Genomic DNA, 20,795 nt, shown 5'->3' with positions numbered 1-20,795 from the left:
AACAACTCTAACCCAACAGAAATAAGAAGGTCCCAAAGGACTTCTTGTTAATATCAATGCCTCACCCAATTTATTAAATTAATTACTAAGGGGCTTGGAGAAAGGGTGACCCAAATGTCACGTATACTAACAGAATTATGAAATTTTTCAAAGAAACAGTGAAGGTGTTTCATGGAAGTGATCTGTGGTGTTGAGCGAACGCTGTGTAAACGGTAGACTTGGCGCTTACTCTGAAGGACACACAACTTCCGTCCCTCTGTTTGCAGTCCTCTTCCCCTTTAGAGCTCACTCAAGGCTTCAGCCCTATTGTGTCAAGTGTGCTGTCCACCTCTGCAGCCCAGAACTCCATTTGATCTTCGGTTGTTCCAATGGCACACTTGATTTTTGTGTTTCTGAAGTTTTAATGAAATATTACAGAGCAGTTTGATGAGTTTTAAAAGATGTGTAGTTAGGCAGCCTGTTGCTATCCTAGGAAAACAGGTTTTTCTAACAAAAGTTCCTCAGTGAAGATTTAGGTGCTAAAAAACCTTATATAAACAGGTTCTATTTGAAATCTAAAATGTAGTGATTTCAATTCCATGGTTGCCTCTTTCAGTAGTTGGAATAATTATCAAAATGAAAAGTCTTTTGTAACATTACCTTGAGGTAATTTGAGAGCTTAAGTAAAACAAATTGACAGTATGATTTTTTAGTTATTTTGTATTCCAGTTGCTTGCCCTTCCCCATCAAATTGCGCTTTCTTTCCCATCATTGAAGTTTTATTTATCCCCTTCTCTATTAGTGTGTCTAAAGAGGAGACAAAAGCAACCCAGCTGCTTTATAAATCATAATATTAAATGGGCAACTCAATAAAAATAGGCAAAATAAGAATGTGTAAGAGCAGACGGGAAGTGAGATTCATCAGTAGTGGTCATTAGGAAAATATAAAATAAAACTTCATGAGTTAGCACCTGACATAAACTAGGATTGCTCGCATTGAAAGGACATGGCACAAAGTGTGGGTGGAAACATGAAGCAACTGGAGTGCCTTATTTGCACTTTAATGAATTAAAAAACAGCATTCTTAAGATTTTTACTAGCCAAGCACAGTGGCTTGTGCTGTAATCACAACACTTGGGAATAGGAGGCAGGAGGATTGCTACAAATTTGAGACCAGTCTGGGCAACCTATAGAGTTCCAGGTTAGCCTGAAAACCATAGTAAGATCCTGCCTCTACAAAGAAATAAGCACTAAGAGTAGTTTATTTTGGTGTGTGTGTGTGTGTGTGTGTGTGAGGGGGGGGGGGAGGGGGGGGGGGAGGAAGAGGGAGATGTGTTCATGTCTGTGTGTGAGTGTGTGGTGGTCAAGGGTATGTCCTAAGGTATGTCCTCACCTTCCACCTTGAGACAGGTCTGTTTTTTTCCCCTGCCCACATACCACGATGGCTCCTGAGGATCCTGCTGCCTCTACTTCCCCTCTCGCTGTAGGAGCACAGGGATGTCAGCTGCCGGCCTCTGTGCCCTGCTTTATATAATAAGTTCTGGGAATTCACACCAGTTCCTTACATTTGTATGGCAAGTGCTCCACCCACTGAACTGTCTCCCTAGCTCTAGGCTTTAATCTGTAAAACCGATTGTGTACACTTTTTTTCCCTCCAACTTCCCCACTGTCCTTCCTTTCCTCCCACCTTAATTTTCCCTCCTGCTCCTGTGCTCCTCCGGCGTCATATTGTTTCAGGTACTGGCAAGTGCTGCAGAGAGGAACAGAGCAAACTGAACTATTGTCCTCTAGGACATGCAATAACCAGACCATAGTCATGTGAGAAGTGCTTCAGAGCACCGAGGAACTGGCCCTCCCTGGACGGTCAGACCAACCATTTGAAGTGGTTAGCTATTGCTTTGGGAAGACTTGGATGACTAGCATGAGTCTTAGATGGAGTGGGAGGAGCCCACCTGGAAAAGAACACACTAGATGCCGAGTTTCAGAAGCTGGCGAAGTGCTGTGCTGGAAGGTGCTGCTGGTGAAGGGGGTGAGGTGAGGCGGCTCAGCAGGGCCCTGGGAGGAAGCACCTAAACTGCTTAGAAACTGTCCTTTCTCCTGCAGAGAAATTCAACTGGAGAGCCTCCTAGTCATCTTTGCAGAGAGGCTATAAACACCTTGAAGCTGGGGTGTCTTCTACATCTTTGCATTCTTTATGTGGCCTGGCTCTGGTCCTAGACTAGGTAGGCAGTGCTGATGGATCTCTTAAGGTGCTGATAGACCCTTAGAATAACACATTCTTACCACATCATTAAAATAGGATGAGTCAGAGCAGAGAGACTTTCGAATGGCCAGGCCAGGGTCTCGTCATATCCTGGACATTGTGTCTCAGCACTCCTGAGTATAAATGATCTGCTTTAATCTTTGTTTCCTTGCTTGGCTGGGAATCCACCACACTTCACCCTTGGTGACTCCGAGGATAAAGACCAAGGTGACAGTGGCTTTCACAGCCGCTGTTTCCAGTCTCCAGTGCTTTCTACTGTTTAGTTCCTATGACCCCATGAAGCCTTCACGGTACCAACTTTCCCACAACAACTTTAGCACGTGATCATCCTTCAGCATGAGATTCCCCTTGGGTCCTCATGCAGAGATGATGCCCTCAGCCTCCCGAAGCCTACCTCAGTGCCTGACATTCAGTAGATACTCAACACAGAGTATCTTTGCTTCCATGAATGAATTCCTGAGGTGACCAGAGGAGTGCATTATCATTGCGTCTTCAGATGAAGGCATTGGAGGTCAGAGGCCACATCACTTGCCCAAAATGCATAACTGATAAAAGCCAGACCTACACTCAGGGACAGCTGCCAGTAGAAGCTGCCTCTTGCTTCTAGCAGACACTTGATGGATGCCTCTTCGTGCCTGTTTCTGTGACATGAGCCCACCCACCTGCCTGTGGGATAGACAGTACACAGAAAGAGCACAGACGCTGCAGTTGGATTGTGCTTAAGTCCCGCCCCCACTGTTTGCTAGCTCTGTGCCTGAGCAAGGTGCTCATTCATTCTGTGACCCAGTTCTCTAGAAAAGGCTTAGTAACAGTCCTCACTTGGTGGGGCTGTTGTGAGTTCAAACAAATCAGCCCACATAAAATGTCACTAATAGACACGTGGGAAATGTTAAGCAATAGTTATCTGTCACTTCCAGGATACAGTTATCCTGTTCCATGTCCTTATTGTAGATCAAAATTTCTGTGGGAACACTACCGCAATTTGTTTTTATTCTGTGAATATTCTCTCTTGGCCTTCAGACGTCTGCCCCAGCTCTGTGTTCTCACAGTTTAAAATAGGTAATAAATGCCTGCACCTCAGCCAAACCGCACACTGCTTCTCTCCTACTGCGAATTTTGAAGTTTGAGGATTCACACGTTTCTTCACACGTACACTCAGAAAAAAGCTACGCTGTAGTGTATGTACACGTGTGCCATTAGGAATGCAGCTCCCTTGAGTCAGAACCATCCCCAGACTAAGCTAGAGACTGCTCAGCAGTTTGATTAACTAAGCTGGTTGTTGGGAAGTGATTTATGTCACCCCTGTTTCCCCTGTTTTTCAGAGCAGGTGTGACTTACAGGAAACTTAAAAAGGAAGGAAGATAATTATTTCCCATATATAAAGTTGTATGCCAGAATTTTGGTGTTTTAAACATGTTCTCTCATAATGGAATTTTCTGTACAAGTTCTTCGCTTCTCTGGTTGTTTATTGTTGACATTATTAACAGCTTCTTTTGGTTAGAGTATGATTTGTGTGTGTGTGTGTGTGTGTGTGTGTGTGTGTGTGTGTGTAGTTTAGTAACTTCCTGTTTACCTCATCTTAAAATAAGCAAGCAACTGATTTGTGTTCAAGTGAGAGAAGTAACAGCTGTACAGTTGCCACCCTGTACCAGGCATCACTGCATGTTTAGCTGTTGCCTGTTCTTGTAAGAGGAATGGTCTGCCTGCTCTGGAGAGGAAGTAGTGACTTGATGGGATTCAGAAGGGAAGCTGGCCTGTGTTAGGCTCTGGAGGGACAGGTGGTATTGGGATGTAGCAAAGAGTTAATTAGAAGCGATTCTGGTGGGGGAAATGGAAGACTTTGAGAGGCCAGCTGAGGAACGAGTAATTAATTTTTCAGGCATTGTGGAGGTAATGAAGGCTCTGGATTGGGTGTTTGAAGCAGCACAGTGCTTATTTTCAGGCGTGGTTTCTAGGCCAGAGCATCAGCAATACCTTGGAAACCTAATGAATTGCAGACACCACACCTCCCCGATGGCCTACACATTGGTGGTTAGTGAGGTTAGACGCTCCCTGATGCTCACCCCACATTGAAAGCAAAAATGCCTGAAGAGAATTGTAGGTGGGGAGCACTGGGATGTCAAGGAAGAAGAGTGAGGGGCTGTGCCAGAGGCCCTGGGAGTGGTGATGAGGACATACGTTTGGGTGGTTCCATTGTGAATGAAACAAAGGGAAAACCATTGCGAGGAAGATAATGGGCTGTGATGACTAAGTAGCCGTGGGAGTGTCAGATGGAAGATAGGAAGCCAACGATCTGTGTCTGTGTATCCCCAAGTGTGACTGACAGCAGATATACACACAAGCCGTTCAGGAGGGGAACTTCCCTTCAGAGATCAGAACCTTATTGAACCTTAATTTATAGCTTTTATCTTTAACCCACACCCAGTCATCTACTCTTCTCAACTAGATAACCTTCCCTGTGGGAATGAAAATGAACCAGGCACTCGATACCAATAATCACATTAACAGCAGATGGAGTTGCTAAGTGCCAAGATGTTTTCGCTAAGTACTTCGTATTCATTATCTCCTTGCTGCTATTCATTAGTTATGAATGTCTGTAAGTCGACTTCCCAAGCTTCCACCACTGTAGGCTTAATGTTTCGAAGCACTGATCTAAGAGGCTAAGAGTCTGAACTCTGGGGTCACACAGCTCTGGGCTTAAAATCTAGCTGCTTTGTTCAGCAGGTGTGTAGGCCGGAGGAAGTACCTTGCCCAACCTTCACCCTAAGTTCCCCAGCTCTCTTACAATGGAGACTATTATTGTAAGGGGATGTAATCAATGAGTGGCCCTCTTTAGGTTCATTGTGATAACTAAATAGGAAATGCCTGCCTGCATATAAAATCCTTAGGAAATATTAGTTAAGGTTTATGGTGATGATACCAGGCACTTGCACAAAACTTCATTGCTTATGTTGCCAAAACCAAAAATTACTCAAAAATTTCCCAGGGCTGGAGTGATGGCTCAGTGGTGAAAAACACTGACTGCTCTTGCGTTCAGTTCCCAGCTCCCATGTGGCAGCTCACAAGTGTCTTTAACTCCAGTTCCAGGGGAGCTTACACCCTCCTCTGGCCTTCCTGGACACCAGGTATGCATGTGGTGCACAGACATAAATGCTGGCAAAACACCCATGCATACAACAACAACAACAACAACAACTAACAACAACAACAACAACAACTACTACTACTACTAAGCTCCCTAGCCTGGCACGTCGGGCCTTCTTCAGAGTGGTCATGCTTTCCCTCCCATGATGTGTGTAGCTCAGTACTTCACCTTCACTGTAGAGTTCAGCTCTGGCCTCCCCTATGCACCGAATCTCTTACCCAAGCCTAGTCTTTGATTTCTGTTGCTGCCTTAGTCAGTTTTTGTCGCCATATCAAAAACATCTAAGATAATGAACCTATAAAGAGAAAGTTTATGCCACCCCACAGTTTGGGAGATTCCATGTCATGATCCTTGGCATCAGTGCTGTGGGCCTGGGCCAAGGCAGCGTTTTCATAAAGGGAAGACATGGCAAAGCAAAACCATTCACACTAGGGCCAGGAGACAGAGGAAATGGAAAGGGCCCCTCAATCCCCTTTGGGGGTACACCCTAATGACCTAAAGTCATCTTCCTTCTAGTTCTACCTTCAAAGGGGTTCATTAGCTTCCAGTAGTTCACCCTGGGAACAGATCCTTAGTACATGGACCTCTGGGGAACATCCAGAATCTAAATTATGGCGGGCCATTTACAAATCTGTTTTTGGATAATGATTATAGAGAGTGAAAAGATCTTGGCTTTAGTGAGAACTCTATCTGTAGTCAGTGTTAATGTGGGTATTGAGTGTCTGGTACATTTTCATTCCTGTCATGTCTGAGTCATCTAGTGCTCGCCTGAGTTCATTTTTAATAATTGCTGTCTTGTCTGGAAGATTTTTAGCAGCAAACTCTCATCTTCAATATGATTAATTCTGAGTTCCCGTGGTTCAGCGCCCTTACAGCAAGGGTCCGGCCTAGCCATTTCGCTGAACCCCTGTGCCTTGCCGACCGTTCCGTGCCGCTGCCTGGTCCTGTGCCAGGTGACCCCACATTAGTCACAGGGCAGCAGAACAGGGCATGAAAGTGGCTCCCGTCTTTTTCAAAGTATGTGTTGGTGAGCTGGTTTTCTCCTTGGTGGTACTGGCAGTGTTCTCTATGGGAATACCATCGACCTCTGTAATACTAATCATTTGCTTTTCTCCTCAGGATGAACTTGATCTCACCGACAAACACAGGGAAGCCATGTTTGCACTTCCGGCGGAGAAAAAGTGGCAGATCTACTGCAGCAAGAAAAAGGTAAGCTGCTCCTCGTGCCCACAGTCGACCAGAAGCCTTGCTCTGCTCCTCTGCTCTCAGTCTCAGCAGCAGGACCAGAAAGCTCTTTGCGGTGTGGAAACCAGCTTGGACATGTCATGGTGTGGCCTTGCGGCTACACACAGTAAAGTGCTGCTCCTCAGATGGTATTTTTATGAGCAGGTCACTGGGCTGCTCTGCACCTGTTCCTGTTACTCATAACTAGTGTAGCTGAGACCTAAAGTAACAAAGGATTGCTTAGATAGAAGTATCTTGCCGGGCGGTGGTGGCGCACGCCTTTAATCCCAGCACTCGGGAGGCAGAGGCAGGCGGATCTCTGTGAGTTCGAGGCCAGCCTGGTCTACAAGAGCTAGGTCCAGGACAGGCTCTAAAAAGGCTGCAGAGAAACCCTGTCTTGAAAAACCAAAAAAAAAAAAAAAAAAAAAAAAAAAGAAGTAAAGAAGTATCTTCCCTGCTTCTCACATAGCAGTTTGTATGATTGTAGATTAGGGTGAGTTATCATGGCTCTATGTTTATATAATGTAGTAAAACCTTACATTTTGCTGCCTCTATAGTGTGGCTTCAGTGACCCCATAACTTAAATGCTCTTCAGCCATTTCAGATCCAAAGTGAAGAATGGGAAATGAGGCAAAAGGAACATGCTCTCCCCGCCTACTTTTAGGGACACAGTTTAATTCGTCGTCGTCGTCGTTGTTGTTGTTGTTGTTATTATTATTAGTGTGTGTGTGTGTGTACCACGGTGCATGTGTGAAGATCATAGGACAACTTTTAGGAGTTATGCCCCTCCTTCTGCCGTGGGTTCCAGGGAATGAAGTCAGGTCATTTGGGCAAGTGTTTTACCCGCTGATCCATGACACTGGCCCTCACTTCAGGAGTTCTCCATCCCTTCAAGCTCATCGTTAGGCAATGATTGTATTTTGTACCATCATTCTGGGCAGTCACTTGTGAATAAAAGCTGATGCTGTGTCACCTCAGGAGATGGCAGAATGACACTGGGGTCAACGAAGCCACTAGAACCCTTTCTCTCTAGCATGCACGGCTCTGGGCATCACTGGATGGAGAGGACTGAAGTAAAGTTCATGCTCCCGTTTCTTATCCTGCACCAGATTCTTAGACCATCCCCATATGTGTTTCCCTCTGTTCCATCTGACATTTGAACTAGGCGAGTTAAATGTCCAGGCCAGAGTGGGCACCTAAGAGAAAGTGTGACCCTCCAAGGAGAATCGCCAAGTCTCAGTAACCAATGAGTCCGCTAGACTCACACATCTCCGCCCCTGTGTCACTAGTGTGACCCTCCAGGAGAATCACCGAGTCTCAGTAACTAGTGAATCCGTGTGACAATGCTCAAGTTGACAGTGGGTACCTGTGAGGCACCGTGCTTACTGACTTCTGCAGCCGTCCTCTGCACTGTCCTCCACTGGTACTGTGACTATTACCACAAAATTTAAAGCTTATTTAATTTCCCACCATACAGTTAAGCATGGTAAGGGGTGTGTCAGATTTCTCTTTGGCGGCCTTTGCTGAAAGATCTGTCCTGCTCCAACATCTCAGGATTGTCCTGGAGTCATCAGATCAACCCCAGTTATAATCCTAGAGTCCTCATCCTTCAGTAGCTCAGTGTCTGTCAGTCAGTGGGTCTCCTCGTCTGGTCCTTCACGTTGGACACGTCCTACCGATCATGGTACCCGTGATGGTCTGAGAGCATCTTGCGGGAGCTGGTGCTCTCCTTCCACCATGTGGGGACCAAGGGATCAAGTCAGATTCTCAGGCTTAAGTGCGAGTGCTTTTACCACTGAACCGTCTCTGTACACAGAGGGCATGGTCGAGTTGGTTCGTCCTAGTGTGGATTTCCTTTCCCTCTAAATTGTGAAACATCACAGTTCAGGATTTGACGGATATCCCAGAGGATGGGAGCAGCTTACTGGGAAAGGCTTCTTCTTTCTCATTTTATCACTTCCTTGACAGCAATTAAAAGTTAATCATGTAAACTACTGCCCCTTACATTAGAGAAGGCAATCACTAAAAAATAGTAATGACGTCAGACTTACAGCTGCCGTGTGTGTGTGTGTGTGTGTGTGTGGTGTGCTATTCTTGGCCTTTCGTGGGAGCGTGGATATGAATGTGGCCACTGGCTGTGGAACCCTGTTTTGTACAGGGTAGGCCCTTCTTGCTCAAACCTGGCTACACTGCACAGACTTGCACATGCATTTCTAGCTCCTTTCCAGGAACAGTGGCTTAGCTCAGGTGGGAGACCACTGGTTTTGGAGATTCCCTTGGACTTACAGGTCTGGCTTATTTAAAAATGAATGACTGCATGGATCAACTACAGATGTTTGTTGTGTATGTGTGTGTGTGTGTGTGTGTGTGTGTGAACATTCAGTTCTGTTCTCAATTACTTTGTCTTATTTTCTGAGAGAAGGTCTGTCTCTAACCTGGAGCTTACTGATTCTGTTCAACTAGCAGGCCAGCAAGGCCTGGGATCCCCTTGTCTCTGCCTCTCCGCTACTGGGACTCTTGGTACAGCTGCCATAGTTGGCCCAGTACCCATATGTGGGTCCTGAGTGTCTATGCCATGGACCTTGTGCATGCGAGTACAGCACGTTCCTGACAGAGCCATCTCTCCAGCCTCTTGACTACAGATTTTCTTGACTGGAACTTCTCACATTGTTAAAATGATATTGTGCCTGTGGTCTAAAACTGGGGATAACTCTAATAACATAAAGACCTAGCCAGCGAAAGCTGTTTACCTCATTTCTTACCATGTCCCTTAGAATGGGCTCCACGGAGGCCATCCTTCACCTTAAAACACAGTATTTCCCTTGACACCCAGATCTTTCAGTTCAGGCTCATCACCAGTAAGCCAAAGCACATCCGTTTCTCAGGCTGAGGGCAAGCTACACCTGTGACTGCTTCAGATCTCCATCGTTCAAGATTAGAACGCAGGGCAGCACAGATGTTCCCCCATGCCCAACAGAAATAGACCACAGGAGCTATGATAAGCAGGCTCTCTATGAACAGAAGTCGTGGACTCAAACAAAGCCAGAACAGAGCCTGGGGCCAGGCACTGCTCAGCCAGCTGCCTTCTCTCCTTCCAGCAGAACTCAAATCCCAGCAGTGGCTCCTCTGCTTATCAGCTGTGGGATTAAGGAAACATCTATCTGAGCTCTGGTTGAAAACTTATTTCCAGAGCCAAAATGCAGGCGGTGGAAGTATTTCTGGGGTGGAAATGATCTGGACTCTTGCCTGATTGGCTGCCAGGGTGTCAGAGATGGATGTTGTGGCCTTGCTGCAAATGCAAACACTTCTCACAGTTGCTGCACTGGCTGCTCCATCCTGGTTTGCGGACACGGCAATCCGCTGTCCAATTCTTAAAACGTTCATGAAAGGTCCAAAAAGAAATGCCTGTTGGTGGAGTTGGGGGTATTTTCAAATAGGAAATGTTTGTGGTTCTTATCTTTAGAGGTAATTCCCTTTTTAGCTCCAATCACAACATACCCTTTTGTTTAAATGAGGTTTTTCCCAGTCTCTAGCCAGAAACTGCGTCTGTTAACAATCTTTGGATTTTAGGCTGGAGCTTTGAAAACAATGAACCAGCTGACCATGGACGGCATCTGGCCGTGCTGTATTGACTTATTGTTCACATGCGTTTTAAATCCTGGGAACAGGAGGGAGTAGTTCTTCAGAGGTGACAATAAAGTGTCATTCACTGCTTTATGGTGACCACAAGCATAGAAAGAGGTCTGTAACTTCTGGTCTTGGTGTCATTCAGCCAGTGTTGACTATCTAGAAAGTGCTCTTATCCCTCTCCAGAATTTGCAAAGCTGACAGGGCTGTAGAGACCTTGAGGTGCAGAGGCTGCAGATTTCGAGGGAGAGAGCAAGCTTTCACAGGTATGCCTAATCTTGCCTGCATTACCTCTGACCCCTAAAGCCTCAAATCTCATGATTTGAGTCTCCATGTGGTGTTCCCATATGTCTTGTGGAACCACTTTGGAAAAGGTGAATTTTCACTACTTTCTCTCTCTCTCTCTCTCTCTCTCTCTCTCTCTCTCTCTCTCTCTTTCTCTCTCTCTCTCTCTCTCTCTCTCTCTCTCTCTCTCTGTGTGTGTGTGTGTGTGTGTGGTGGGTGGGTGGGTGGGTGGGTGCATATGCGCGCATGCTTGCTATAACTTAGTTAAATCATTCTAGAATCTTCTCCATCCTGGCCATGGTTTGGCCATTGTGATCTCTGCATATTGCTTATCTGGTACTGGGTACATTTTGAGGACACATAGGGGAGGTAAATTTGACTTGTGCTTTTTATTCCTTTTATTTGGTTTGTTTATTCTGATTGGATCAATCCCCATTTCTTGGAATTGCTCCTTTCAGTAAGCGTGCACGGTGACAAAAGTTGTGCTGTGGTGGCCAGGGGTGGCTGTCCCTTCAGCTGCTGGAAAGTGAGAGCAGCCAGTGTTTGCAGTGCAGAGAGGGGACAGTTTTATCAAAATAGGACTTAGGGGAAACATATGCTGGGGTCACGGAATTAAAGACAAAAGGAACTCTCTGCTTCCTACATAGCTGTCAAAGTAGCCAGCTGAACTGGGAGGCAGGACGAGCTACTGTCCTATTGCTGGTGCCTTGTCCAACCACAGGCTCTGTACTGGAATGGAGTGTTAGGGTGAGATTCCGTTTTCTTTCGTTTAGTTTGTTTGCTCACTGTGCCGAAGACTAAGCATTGGCTCTTCAAGCACCCACTCTACTAGATGTCAGGATTTGGGAGAGGGAGCCAGCAAAATAACCCCAGCCTGGTGTTGCACCTGTCGGGGCTGCCCTCCACCACTGGGCCGTACCCTATACCCAATTTCTGAGTGTCTATAGAAGTACTTGATTTGTTTTCAGCCATTGAATTTTCAACCTGTGATGGTTAACTTGGTGTTTGTGTTGTAAAGTGATAAAGGCCTAAAGAAAGTGGCAGAAGCCATCCTGTGAGAAATACAATCTTCCTGTCCTTCCCTCCTTCCACCCTTTGCAGAGTTCATGGGGGACACGATAGCACCCATCCAGAAGCAGCTCCAGCCTCCAGGCTTTGGGAATGTCTGTCCTGTGTCTGTATGTCCCGTCGAGAGAGGAGTCTGTAGATAGTCCCTAACTGTGAAGCAGTAAGACATGACAGGCCCTGGGTGCCTGGTGCGTGGCTCAGTGAAGCGATGTAGTGGTGGAGACCAGGTTGGTGTGCAGTTAGCCAGTGCACAGAGCATCTGCTCTGGGAAGACTCGGCAAGATTCTGCAGTGGTTAGACAAGTATGTCAGATTTGCTAGCGCAAATGGTTTTGGGAGAAGCCCATATTAATCAAACCAAATGATTGTTATCTTGTCATAAGCTCCATAGGAGAGGACGGCTGACAAGCTGTGGGGCACAGAAAAGGGAGACCCACCTCTGTGGCTGTGTCAGGTGATGTCCCTCACGACTGTTGGCTTCACCAGTGAGAGAGATGACACCATGCTTTCATCCGTCACCAGAAATGGGCCCTTTCGGCATCTGAGCTGTGTTCACAGGCTCTGTTCCCCTCCCCTCCCCTCCCCTCGCTAATTTGTTCTTCAGGCTATTTAAATAGTCACCTAAGCTGTTCACCTTATCTGATGTCACTGACCAGTTAGGAGATCTTTAAGAGGCTACAATGAGATGGGAACTTAAACACAGGTGTGAGTTGGGCATGGCTGGGTGAAGCCATGGGACCCATTAAAGCATTGCCACAGTCCACTGGATAAAGAGGAGCTGCCCCAAGTTCTGCCACTGAAAATCACCTTGACTGCGTGTCCCTTCCCACAGGGCCCACTGTCTGCATGCGTTAGGGACTGAGAGACTTGCTCTTACCTTGCAGAGCGAAGCAATGTGCACAAGGTGTCACTGGCTTTCACTCTTGCTTTATTACTGAATATGAACTTTAAACAGGACTCTAATTCAGAGATCCTGATTGGCTTGAGAATAGCTGTACAGTTCTTCAGTGATGAATATGTCTGCAGAGCCACTTCACTTCCAAGTGATGTGAGAAGCAAGGAAAGGAGAGAGGGCTGAGGAGAAGCAGCAAGCAGAGAGGGCTGAGCATTTTCTTTGCAGTATCTCTAAAGGCAATCTGAAAGTGACATTTCCCAAGACATTTTAATGATGTGAGAAAGCACTCAGCATTTAATGTCAAGGTTAAAAAGCAAGATCTAAAACCGTGTAATTAGTATGATCACAAGTTCTTAGGGTGTGTAGACAAACGTGTGGACAGACAGCTTGTTAGGAAAGATTGTGGGTGATTTCCTTTGATGTATTTTTTCTTTTGTATACATATTTCACAATTTTTCTATAGTTCTTTATTCTCTGCCTTACTTTGAAATAACTTTGTCTTGCTTTTCAAAACAAAATTACTTTGTTTGAGAAATATAGAAGATGGTTTTGAATCAGTCAGTTTTCAGTAAAAGAAATAGGACCCATAAGGCACAACTTGTCTGCCAGTCTCTTTTGGATTTGCCATAGGGGATTGTTCATAAGCAGAAGCTGGAGAAACTCTCTGAAAGGCTATGTCTTTGCATCAGGCGGTAAAGCTACATATCCTAGGGCCGGAGGGAAGGGACCATGGAGACTGACAGCTGTGTCTGGCCTCACTGCCTCTGACTTTGAAGTGCATGTCCTTTTAAAACTATGGCCTACTGACATTGCTGAATACACATGCATGTCTGGCCCAAGATGATGAAAGAGGACCCAGGGAAAGGTCTCTAGAGCAGTGACTGACCTGCCACTGTCCCACAGCAGCCAAGGGAGCCAGTGGATGAACTGCAGGGTGTAAAATCTATAGAACCAGGGTGACTGCTGCTCCAGCTCCTACGTAAGTGCTGTCCTGTGAATGGCCTATTAGGAACCATGCAGGCCAGCCTAGCCTATTAGAACATAACAATGGCGCCACAGATTTTATTAAAATTATATGTTGAAATGCAAATAATGCTTGAGTTGTCACGACAACCCTGGCATTATTTCCTTCTTGGAGCTTCAGGGTCCTTTTTCCTCTCCTCCTCAGTTCTTCACTCCTCTCTGGGAGGTTTGAAACCAAGGTGTGTATGTGTGTGTGTGTGTGTGTGTGTGTGTGTGTGTGTGTGTGTGTGTACTTACCAGACATATAGTGCCTTGCTCTACCATAGACTTTGTTCAAAGCTATGACATAATTCAGTCCTGCAGAATTGTGTCTGAAGCTAACAGGCAGGCCTCCGTGCTGCTTGGTGATGGTGAAAGTGTGCTTTGCACATTTGCAAACACTATTTTTGTTAGACTCCTAATCCCATCACCAGAGGAGACATTCTAGCTTTTGATCAATCACCTTTCTCCAAAAATCTTAAGAAAGAAAATGATAGCCTTCTCTTCAAGTCATGAATTTGTCCATCCATGGTGCGTGTCTCAGCAGCACCAGAGAGGCCGTACTGCTTAAGGGAGGGGAAAGAATATTGCACGGCCTGTCCGTCACTGCTCGAAGTCTGAATGTTTCTGTTGCAGAGGAAGCCATTGAATGCTTCACTTTCCCCATGCGTCTCGCAATCCAGTTGAAATTAAAATCAGTAGAAGGCATTGCTCTTTGGGAAAAAAAAATCCAAGGTTCAGGAAACAAAAAGCATTCCATTCAAATACCCATGAAGCTATAGAAAATCCAAAGTATTTCAACTATGTAAAATGGATACTTCACTGGAGACTGTTTCTTTGGTTTGACTACAAAAGAAGTTACTCTGTGTGGCTTTTACTCTTGCTCCCTTTAGACCTTCTTGTACTCTCAGGTCTGTACCCAGGCAAATTGTGTTTCCATCTTTAGCAAGCTCTTGACTGATTGGCACCATTTTGAAACATAAGAAGTTGCTCTGAGGCATGGACCTCTTCCCACCATGGAGGTGCAGGATCAGCATGTGCACACATAGTGTGCCCACTGGCTCGGTCTTCTGCTAACAAAAGCCAGAATCTTAATCTTGACCATCTCTTTACAAAAGTTCTGAAAACCTTTCCTCTACCTCCTATTTCTGTTCCTTGGCTCCTCTGGATTTTTAAGAATTGAGGAGTTGGGCTGGGTTGTCACCCAGAGAAAGTAGAATGCTCACCTGGCATACTTGAAGCTATGAGTCCAATCCTTAGCCTCCCATAAAGTGTAGTGGTGCATGCCTTCAATCCCAGCACTTGGGGCTAGCAGCAGGAGAATTGAAAGTTCAAGACCACCAATTGCAGTGCTCACATGTAAAGTTCCAGATACTTGGGTGGTTGAGTAGAAGGGCCATTGCCTGTAGGAGTTCAGGGGTGTAGTATATTATGTTGATAGAGTAGACTCACTAAGTTCAGTGGTGATGTGGGATTCCCCTCTGTATACTGTGAATATCATTGGTGAATAAAGAAACTGCCTTGGCCTATTGATAAGAACTTAGATAAATGGGGAAAACTAAACTGAATGCTAGGAGAAAGAAGGGCGGGGTCAGAGAGAAGCCATGTGTTCCCTACTGAGACAGACACTGGGAACTTTACCCAGTAAGCCACAGCCACATAGCAATACACAGATTACTAGAAATGGATTAAATTAAGATGTAAGAGTTAGCTAGTAAGAACCTAGAGCTAATGGGCCAAGCAATGTTTTAATTAATACGGTTTCTGTGTGATTATTTTGGTTCTGAGCTGCTGGGTGGCTAGGAAATGAACAAGTGGCCCTCCTCCAACACAGCATCAATATAGTGACTTCCCAGGATAGGCAAATGGAGGTTGGGGTTGGGGAGAGGGGCTAAGATTGCCTAAGAAGGGATGAATTGGCCCAAGTCAGGAAGTTCAAGTTCAAGGTCATCCTCTGCTAATAGTGAATGTGAGACCAGGCTGAGCTGCAAGAGACCCTGTGTTAGGAAGGAAAGGAAAAGACGTTAAGGAGGTTAACTTATCTGCCTCTCAAGCCTAAGCCCTGAGCTTCCTATGACCATTCCATCCTCAGCTTTGGAGGTTGTAATTCTACAGTCTGGTGACACTTGGTTCTCACAGTATTAGAAATATAGAAACAGACATCCAACTCCTTTGTGGATTCTGTCTCTCACTTATGCTTCTCAATACGTTTCTTCAGCAAGTAGCTTTGCTTTACTCTGGGTCCCCATAGCTAGAAAGCACCAGATTGGAAGAGGATGGGGTGGGAGCCCCTGTATTTGTTCATTCACAATCATTCAAACATTAACAGAAATACCTAAGGAATGTGCAGCTAAGGAAAAGTGACATGGCATAGAGGAACGACTTCCTATGACGTCTCCTTCTGCTCTAGACATCGCTAGAGAAGCAACTACCTAACTTTCCCTCGGCACACGGCCCTACAGTGTGAAGATTGCTCCTGCCTCAGCTCCCACCACTGGAAGAGACTTAGAATGTTGAGTTTGGATGGAACACAGGAGATCAGTTATGCTCACTGCCCCAGAATAGCTGTCTCTGTGCGCCAAACCATTAGCTCTCTAGCAGGTTCCTGTGACAACACTGGTACAAGACAGAGTTGACAGTGTGTCAGATGCAGAGGCTGTGGGGTCCTTAGCTGTGTTAGAGCCCCTCTATCTGCCATAGAGCACTTAAGGGCAAGGCTATCAGGGAACAGCATTCTAAGTGTGACTTCAGGGCATTTGGGGAGCGTCTCATCCATGCACATTGAAATACATGTGCACACTTCATTTTCATACCCAAATTTCTGCAGCTTGCAGGTGTGGAATTTCTTTAGGAGTGAGAACACACTAGTGACCTGTGGAACCTAGGGTATGTTTGGGTAGGAAATATGAGCAAATGGTCCTAGTGACAGCTTATCTCTACAGAAAGGAATACCACATGAATCTGTCAATTCTGGTTACCACCCTAATGAACCCCCAAGCAACATGAAGCATAGGAGACATGCCAGACCAGTACACACCGTCTGTATGACATTCCTTAAAACTGTAAGTTTAGTGTGAATTCTAATTGGTCTTCATAATAAAAACTGGAGTTAGATATGAGGATAAATGCTGAAAGGTCAGAAAAGTAAAGGAGCCAGCCACTAGAGAGACTTTTTACCTCTACTGAATGCTCAAACCAAAGGTCTGAGCTCCTGTCTCCTCCTGCCTTATATTCCTCTCTCCATCCAGCCATATCACTTCCTGTCTCCATCTCCCTAGTGCTGGGTGGGATTAAAGGTGTGTGCCTCCCAAGGCATGAGATCCCAGGTGCTAGGTCAAAGGCTCGTGCTACCACTGTCTGGCCTCTGTGGTTCACTAGTGCCTAGCTCCACCCTCTGATCCTCAGGCAAGCTTTATTTGTTAGAACACAAACAAAATATCACCACCTGTAGGTGGATGGCCTACAAACAAGTTCAAGTGTAAGTGAGAAAAAATGTATGCTAATATTGAATAACTGGATATAGAAGTCTGAAGCACTTGGAGAAGGATTCGGGAAAGATGAGTAGTCTCAATAAGAAATGGAAGTAATTGATTGGCGGTATCTCAAGCGACTGTGATGGGGGCATATGCAGCCTGCTCTAACCTCCAGGCTCTTCCGGGCTCCCGACTCCAGTCAGATTTAGATAGTATACACCATGCTTTTCATTTGGCCGCTCCCTGGTTCTCTGTAGACTCTTAGAGCTCTGGCCCCCGCATTCCAAGACAGACCGCTCAACGTATGCCTGACTCACCCGCTCCAGGAAGCAGGTCCACGAGAGACATCAGTGCCAGGAAGTGGCCCCTTTGGAAGATAGAGGGAAAGGAAAGCTCTTCCTGTATCTGTTTCTTTTGTTTTCTCCAGTGGTCAGGCACACCTGCTGCTGCGGAATCCTCTCTCCTCTGGAAAGGAAAACGGTTTTTGTGCTTCCCTGTAAATTAGAATTTGCAGCTTCTAATTAGGGGTTCCCCAAATTGCTCCCTCTGTACGAACCCAGTGATTTGTGGACTCGTTTTGGATCACTGTAGAGAATCCACTGGAGGATTCCACCCTCAAGTTTCAGGTCCTACACTCCCTGCCATTCTTCGAAGTGCAGAACAGCTTTTGACTTGAGCAGACTTAGGATCTGCCCTGCAGAGAAGGAATGGCATTTTGTCTCCTCTGTTTGTATACTCTACTTCTCCACTTACCCACATATAGGGAATTCTGACCAAGGGATAGCTTCCAACAGAGGCTTTTTATATTTCTGTAGTACCCCTCCCCCAAACGCCATCCTCAATTCAGTAGTACATCAGGACCAGTGAAAGCTTAAACTTCGAAATGCAGTTCTGATTCCGCTAGGGGACAGTGAGCCCCGCATCGGTGGTGTTGATAGCCATGCAGAGGACTCCCTGGGTGAAATATGCCGTTCTGTGCTGTTACCCAGATTTGCTTCTCAAGTTAATTACTGTTTCCAAGGGCCCTCTCCTTCTAGCACATGTTAAACTTTATACTGCAAATCATAAACACCCTCTGTTTTCCCAGAAGCAGCTTACAGAACTCCAGAGCCTGCCTGACAGCCTCTTGAAAGCTTGTCTAGTAGCAGTAAGTCTGGTCCCGGGATGTGGAGCCACAAAGGCCACAGACAGGACTCAGTGCCCAAGCATGCTTCTTTCCAAAGCAGACCACGTTCTGCTTGGGTCTGTAGCACTCCATGGTGACATGCAGGTCAAAGCTGACTTTAACAAGCTCTCCTGAAGTCATTTGTTCTGTATTATTGTACACCATCGTGTCAAAGGGGAGTGTGGACCTGCATCACTTCTGAAAATAATGTTTGCACAATGTTTCTTTTTCTTTGTCATGAAAATGAGAGGAGATTGTCATCCAAAATTGGGTTCAGATGTTGGGCTTCTACCTATTGAGCTTCAGCTGTGTTCCATGCTCTGGAGTGCTTTCCCTAAGAAACGACTTGTGAAAATAAATACAGCAAATGGCTCACAGTCTGGGAAATAGACTGTAAAGTCCCTCCTCTCGGGTTTAGGTACGGATTGGAGGCTGTTTTCTTAGCGCTGTCAGCATGAAATGTTTCCCCACTGAATTCAGCAGCTTGTGACTTGTGAGCCCTCTGCCTGGTGCCGTCAGCTGGGCCTTGTTTAGGAACCTGGGGTGGGGGGAGCCAAGGGCACTTGAGGTGTCTGAACAATATAGGCATCTTTTTTGTGTTGTTGCTGCTTACAGTTACTAGACCTCTCTAGAGGGGTACTCTTGTTGCTTTTCTAGGATGCATAATTTGGAGGAGTTGGCTAAAAAGTAATACCAATCTCATGAATTTTACCATAGTAAATATAGTCAGCATGTATAGAAAAAAAAGAATGTATCGAAAAAAAGAAAGTGCGTGCGTGTGTGTGTGTGTGTGTGTGTGAGTGATTTTATGTTATCAAGGAAGTCTCAAGGCTTTCTTTCCAGTGGGCTTCAGAAAGGATTCCAGTTATTGTTTTGAATGAGAAGAGATGTTGATAAACAGTGGGGCTTATTGAAAACATGGGTTAATTATATGGGACTACTGATAGCACGATGGTAGGAGAGAGTTAAATATACAATAGGTACAGTTGTTGATAGCACTTGTTGCAGAGACTTAGAGCATATTGTCAAGATGAGCTTGCAATCTTCGTTTTTGAAAGACTTGTTTTTGTAGTGTGTGAGTATATACGTGTGTGACATGTGAGCCTCCTGGCACGGGTGCTGGAAACCAAACTCAGGTCCTCTGAAACAGCAAGAAGTGCTTTTAACCATGAAGTTGTCTCTCCAGCTGACTTGGTGATCATCTAAGAATCACCTCTCAGTCTGAGGTTTAGAAACACTAGTAGAAGGCCTAGTATGGCCCATGTCTCACGTTTGTGGATCCTGATGAGAAAAACAAAGTACTTGGTTGTTGTCTTCTAGAATAATGCTTGCCTCAGGAAAAATATATTCCTGGTGAAAAATAAGAATGAAAAGACAAGAACAAATGTCTTCTTAGATTTAACACAGTATGTGGATTATTAATATGATACAAGGAGGGGGCCTGGAAATGAAGCTCAGTATTGGAGAGCTTGCTGAGCATGTGCGAGGCCCAGGTTCAACCCTAGCATCAAAAGATAGAAAAAAATTCTGCTTGAGTGCCCTGGTCCTCGATTCAGCAGAATAATGTTATTGTTCCTGCAGGGCTTGGCTGTCTTCACAGATATTTGGGCTTAAGACTTGCCCTGTCCTTTGGGGGATCTAGTGCATCAGCTGTGTCTTACTGTAGCTGACATTGGTTCCAGACCATACGGAGAGAACCTCTTCTCTGGAGCAGCCTTCTCTTATGTTCAGAGGACCCAAACCCATTGGGCATATAGCTGTATTGGATGCCTAGTTCTGGAAGGTGTAAATATTACAAATATGTGAGAATAAAGTTCTGGGAAAGGCTAGAGGGCCAGGGACTTTTTGCCAAGGAACGTGGTGGTCTCACATGAGAGGCTTCCGTGCATCCCAGACGTGGCAGCAGAGACAGATAGGAGTGAAGCGGCTAGAGGGGGGATATCTCCAGCAAGAATCCTGGGCAAGTCTGAACCTTTCGTTAGTTTGGGCATAAGGAGCCTGCAGCAGAGTGGCCTGCACTGTGGCTTCCTTGTTACACCCTCACAGGTTGTGTCTCTCCTCCAACCAGGAAGTGCTAACCACGACCACGGGTCTCTTACCTTGCCGAACTGCAGTTAAAGGGGTAGGGGTGTTTAATATATAACGTCCTTTTATAGTGTCCCGAGCCTTGTCTCTGCCCTGTTTTGCAATATGTAAAGAGCGTTTTTTAAGAACCTGATAGAACATTAGATTCCACCCTCTGAAGTTGAGATGTATCTGCTGCAGTTGGCTATTGCTCTCTAGCAGGGCCTTGCTCTCTTTATTCATTTCATCTTGATGACAAATACGTATGTCCAGTCTTTTGAACTGACAAACATTTTCCAATTTCTTCACTTACTAATGAGCTCAGTTAAACCTTTGAGAGGAATTCATGCTGACATTTTATGTTCTCAAAAATCTGAACACAGACTGTTAAACTTAGAGAACAGATGAGGGGAAGAAATGTATCCGGACTGGTCTGGGGTCTTTAGGACTCTTATTTTGGAATACAGGACAGGTTAGCCAGAGTCTCTGTGGGAAGATGAGATCTTTCATCTGGCCTCAGCTAGACTTTGTCCTTCTGCTAGACAGAAAAGGGAAGAAGTGACATTCCAGGGATCCAAAGAACCCTGGAGTCAAAGTCAGAGGCCT

General features: G+C 45.6%; 1 protein-coding gene across 3 annotated transcripts in view; it reads left to right on the top strand.

Annotated features, from left to right (window-relative positions):
* Positions 1-20,795, top strand: part of Daam1 (dishevelled associated activator of morphogenesis 1) — a 162,213-nt gene that overhangs the window by 79,065 nt on the left and 62,353 nt on the right. For all 3 annotated transcript variants that reach the window (XM_038336157.1, XM_038336158.1, XM_038336159.1), the window contains one exon: positions 6,507-6,596. In XM_038336157.1, coding sequence (XP_038192085.1) covers positions 6,507-6,596 — 90 coding nt within the window. The remainder of the gene's footprint in view (positions 1-6,506; positions 6,597-20,795) is intronic.

This window comes from Arvicola amphibius, chromosome 7 (assembly GCF_903992535.2).
Source record: "Arvicola amphibius chromosome 7, mArvAmp1.2, whole genome shotgun sequence".
NCBI classification, from domain to species: Eukaryota; Metazoa; Chordata; class Mammalia; order Rodentia; family Cricetidae; genus Arvicola; species Arvicola amphibius.
The sequence above is the reverse complement of the archived record's forward strand: the minus strand, read 5'-3'. Positions and strand labels throughout refer to the sequence as shown.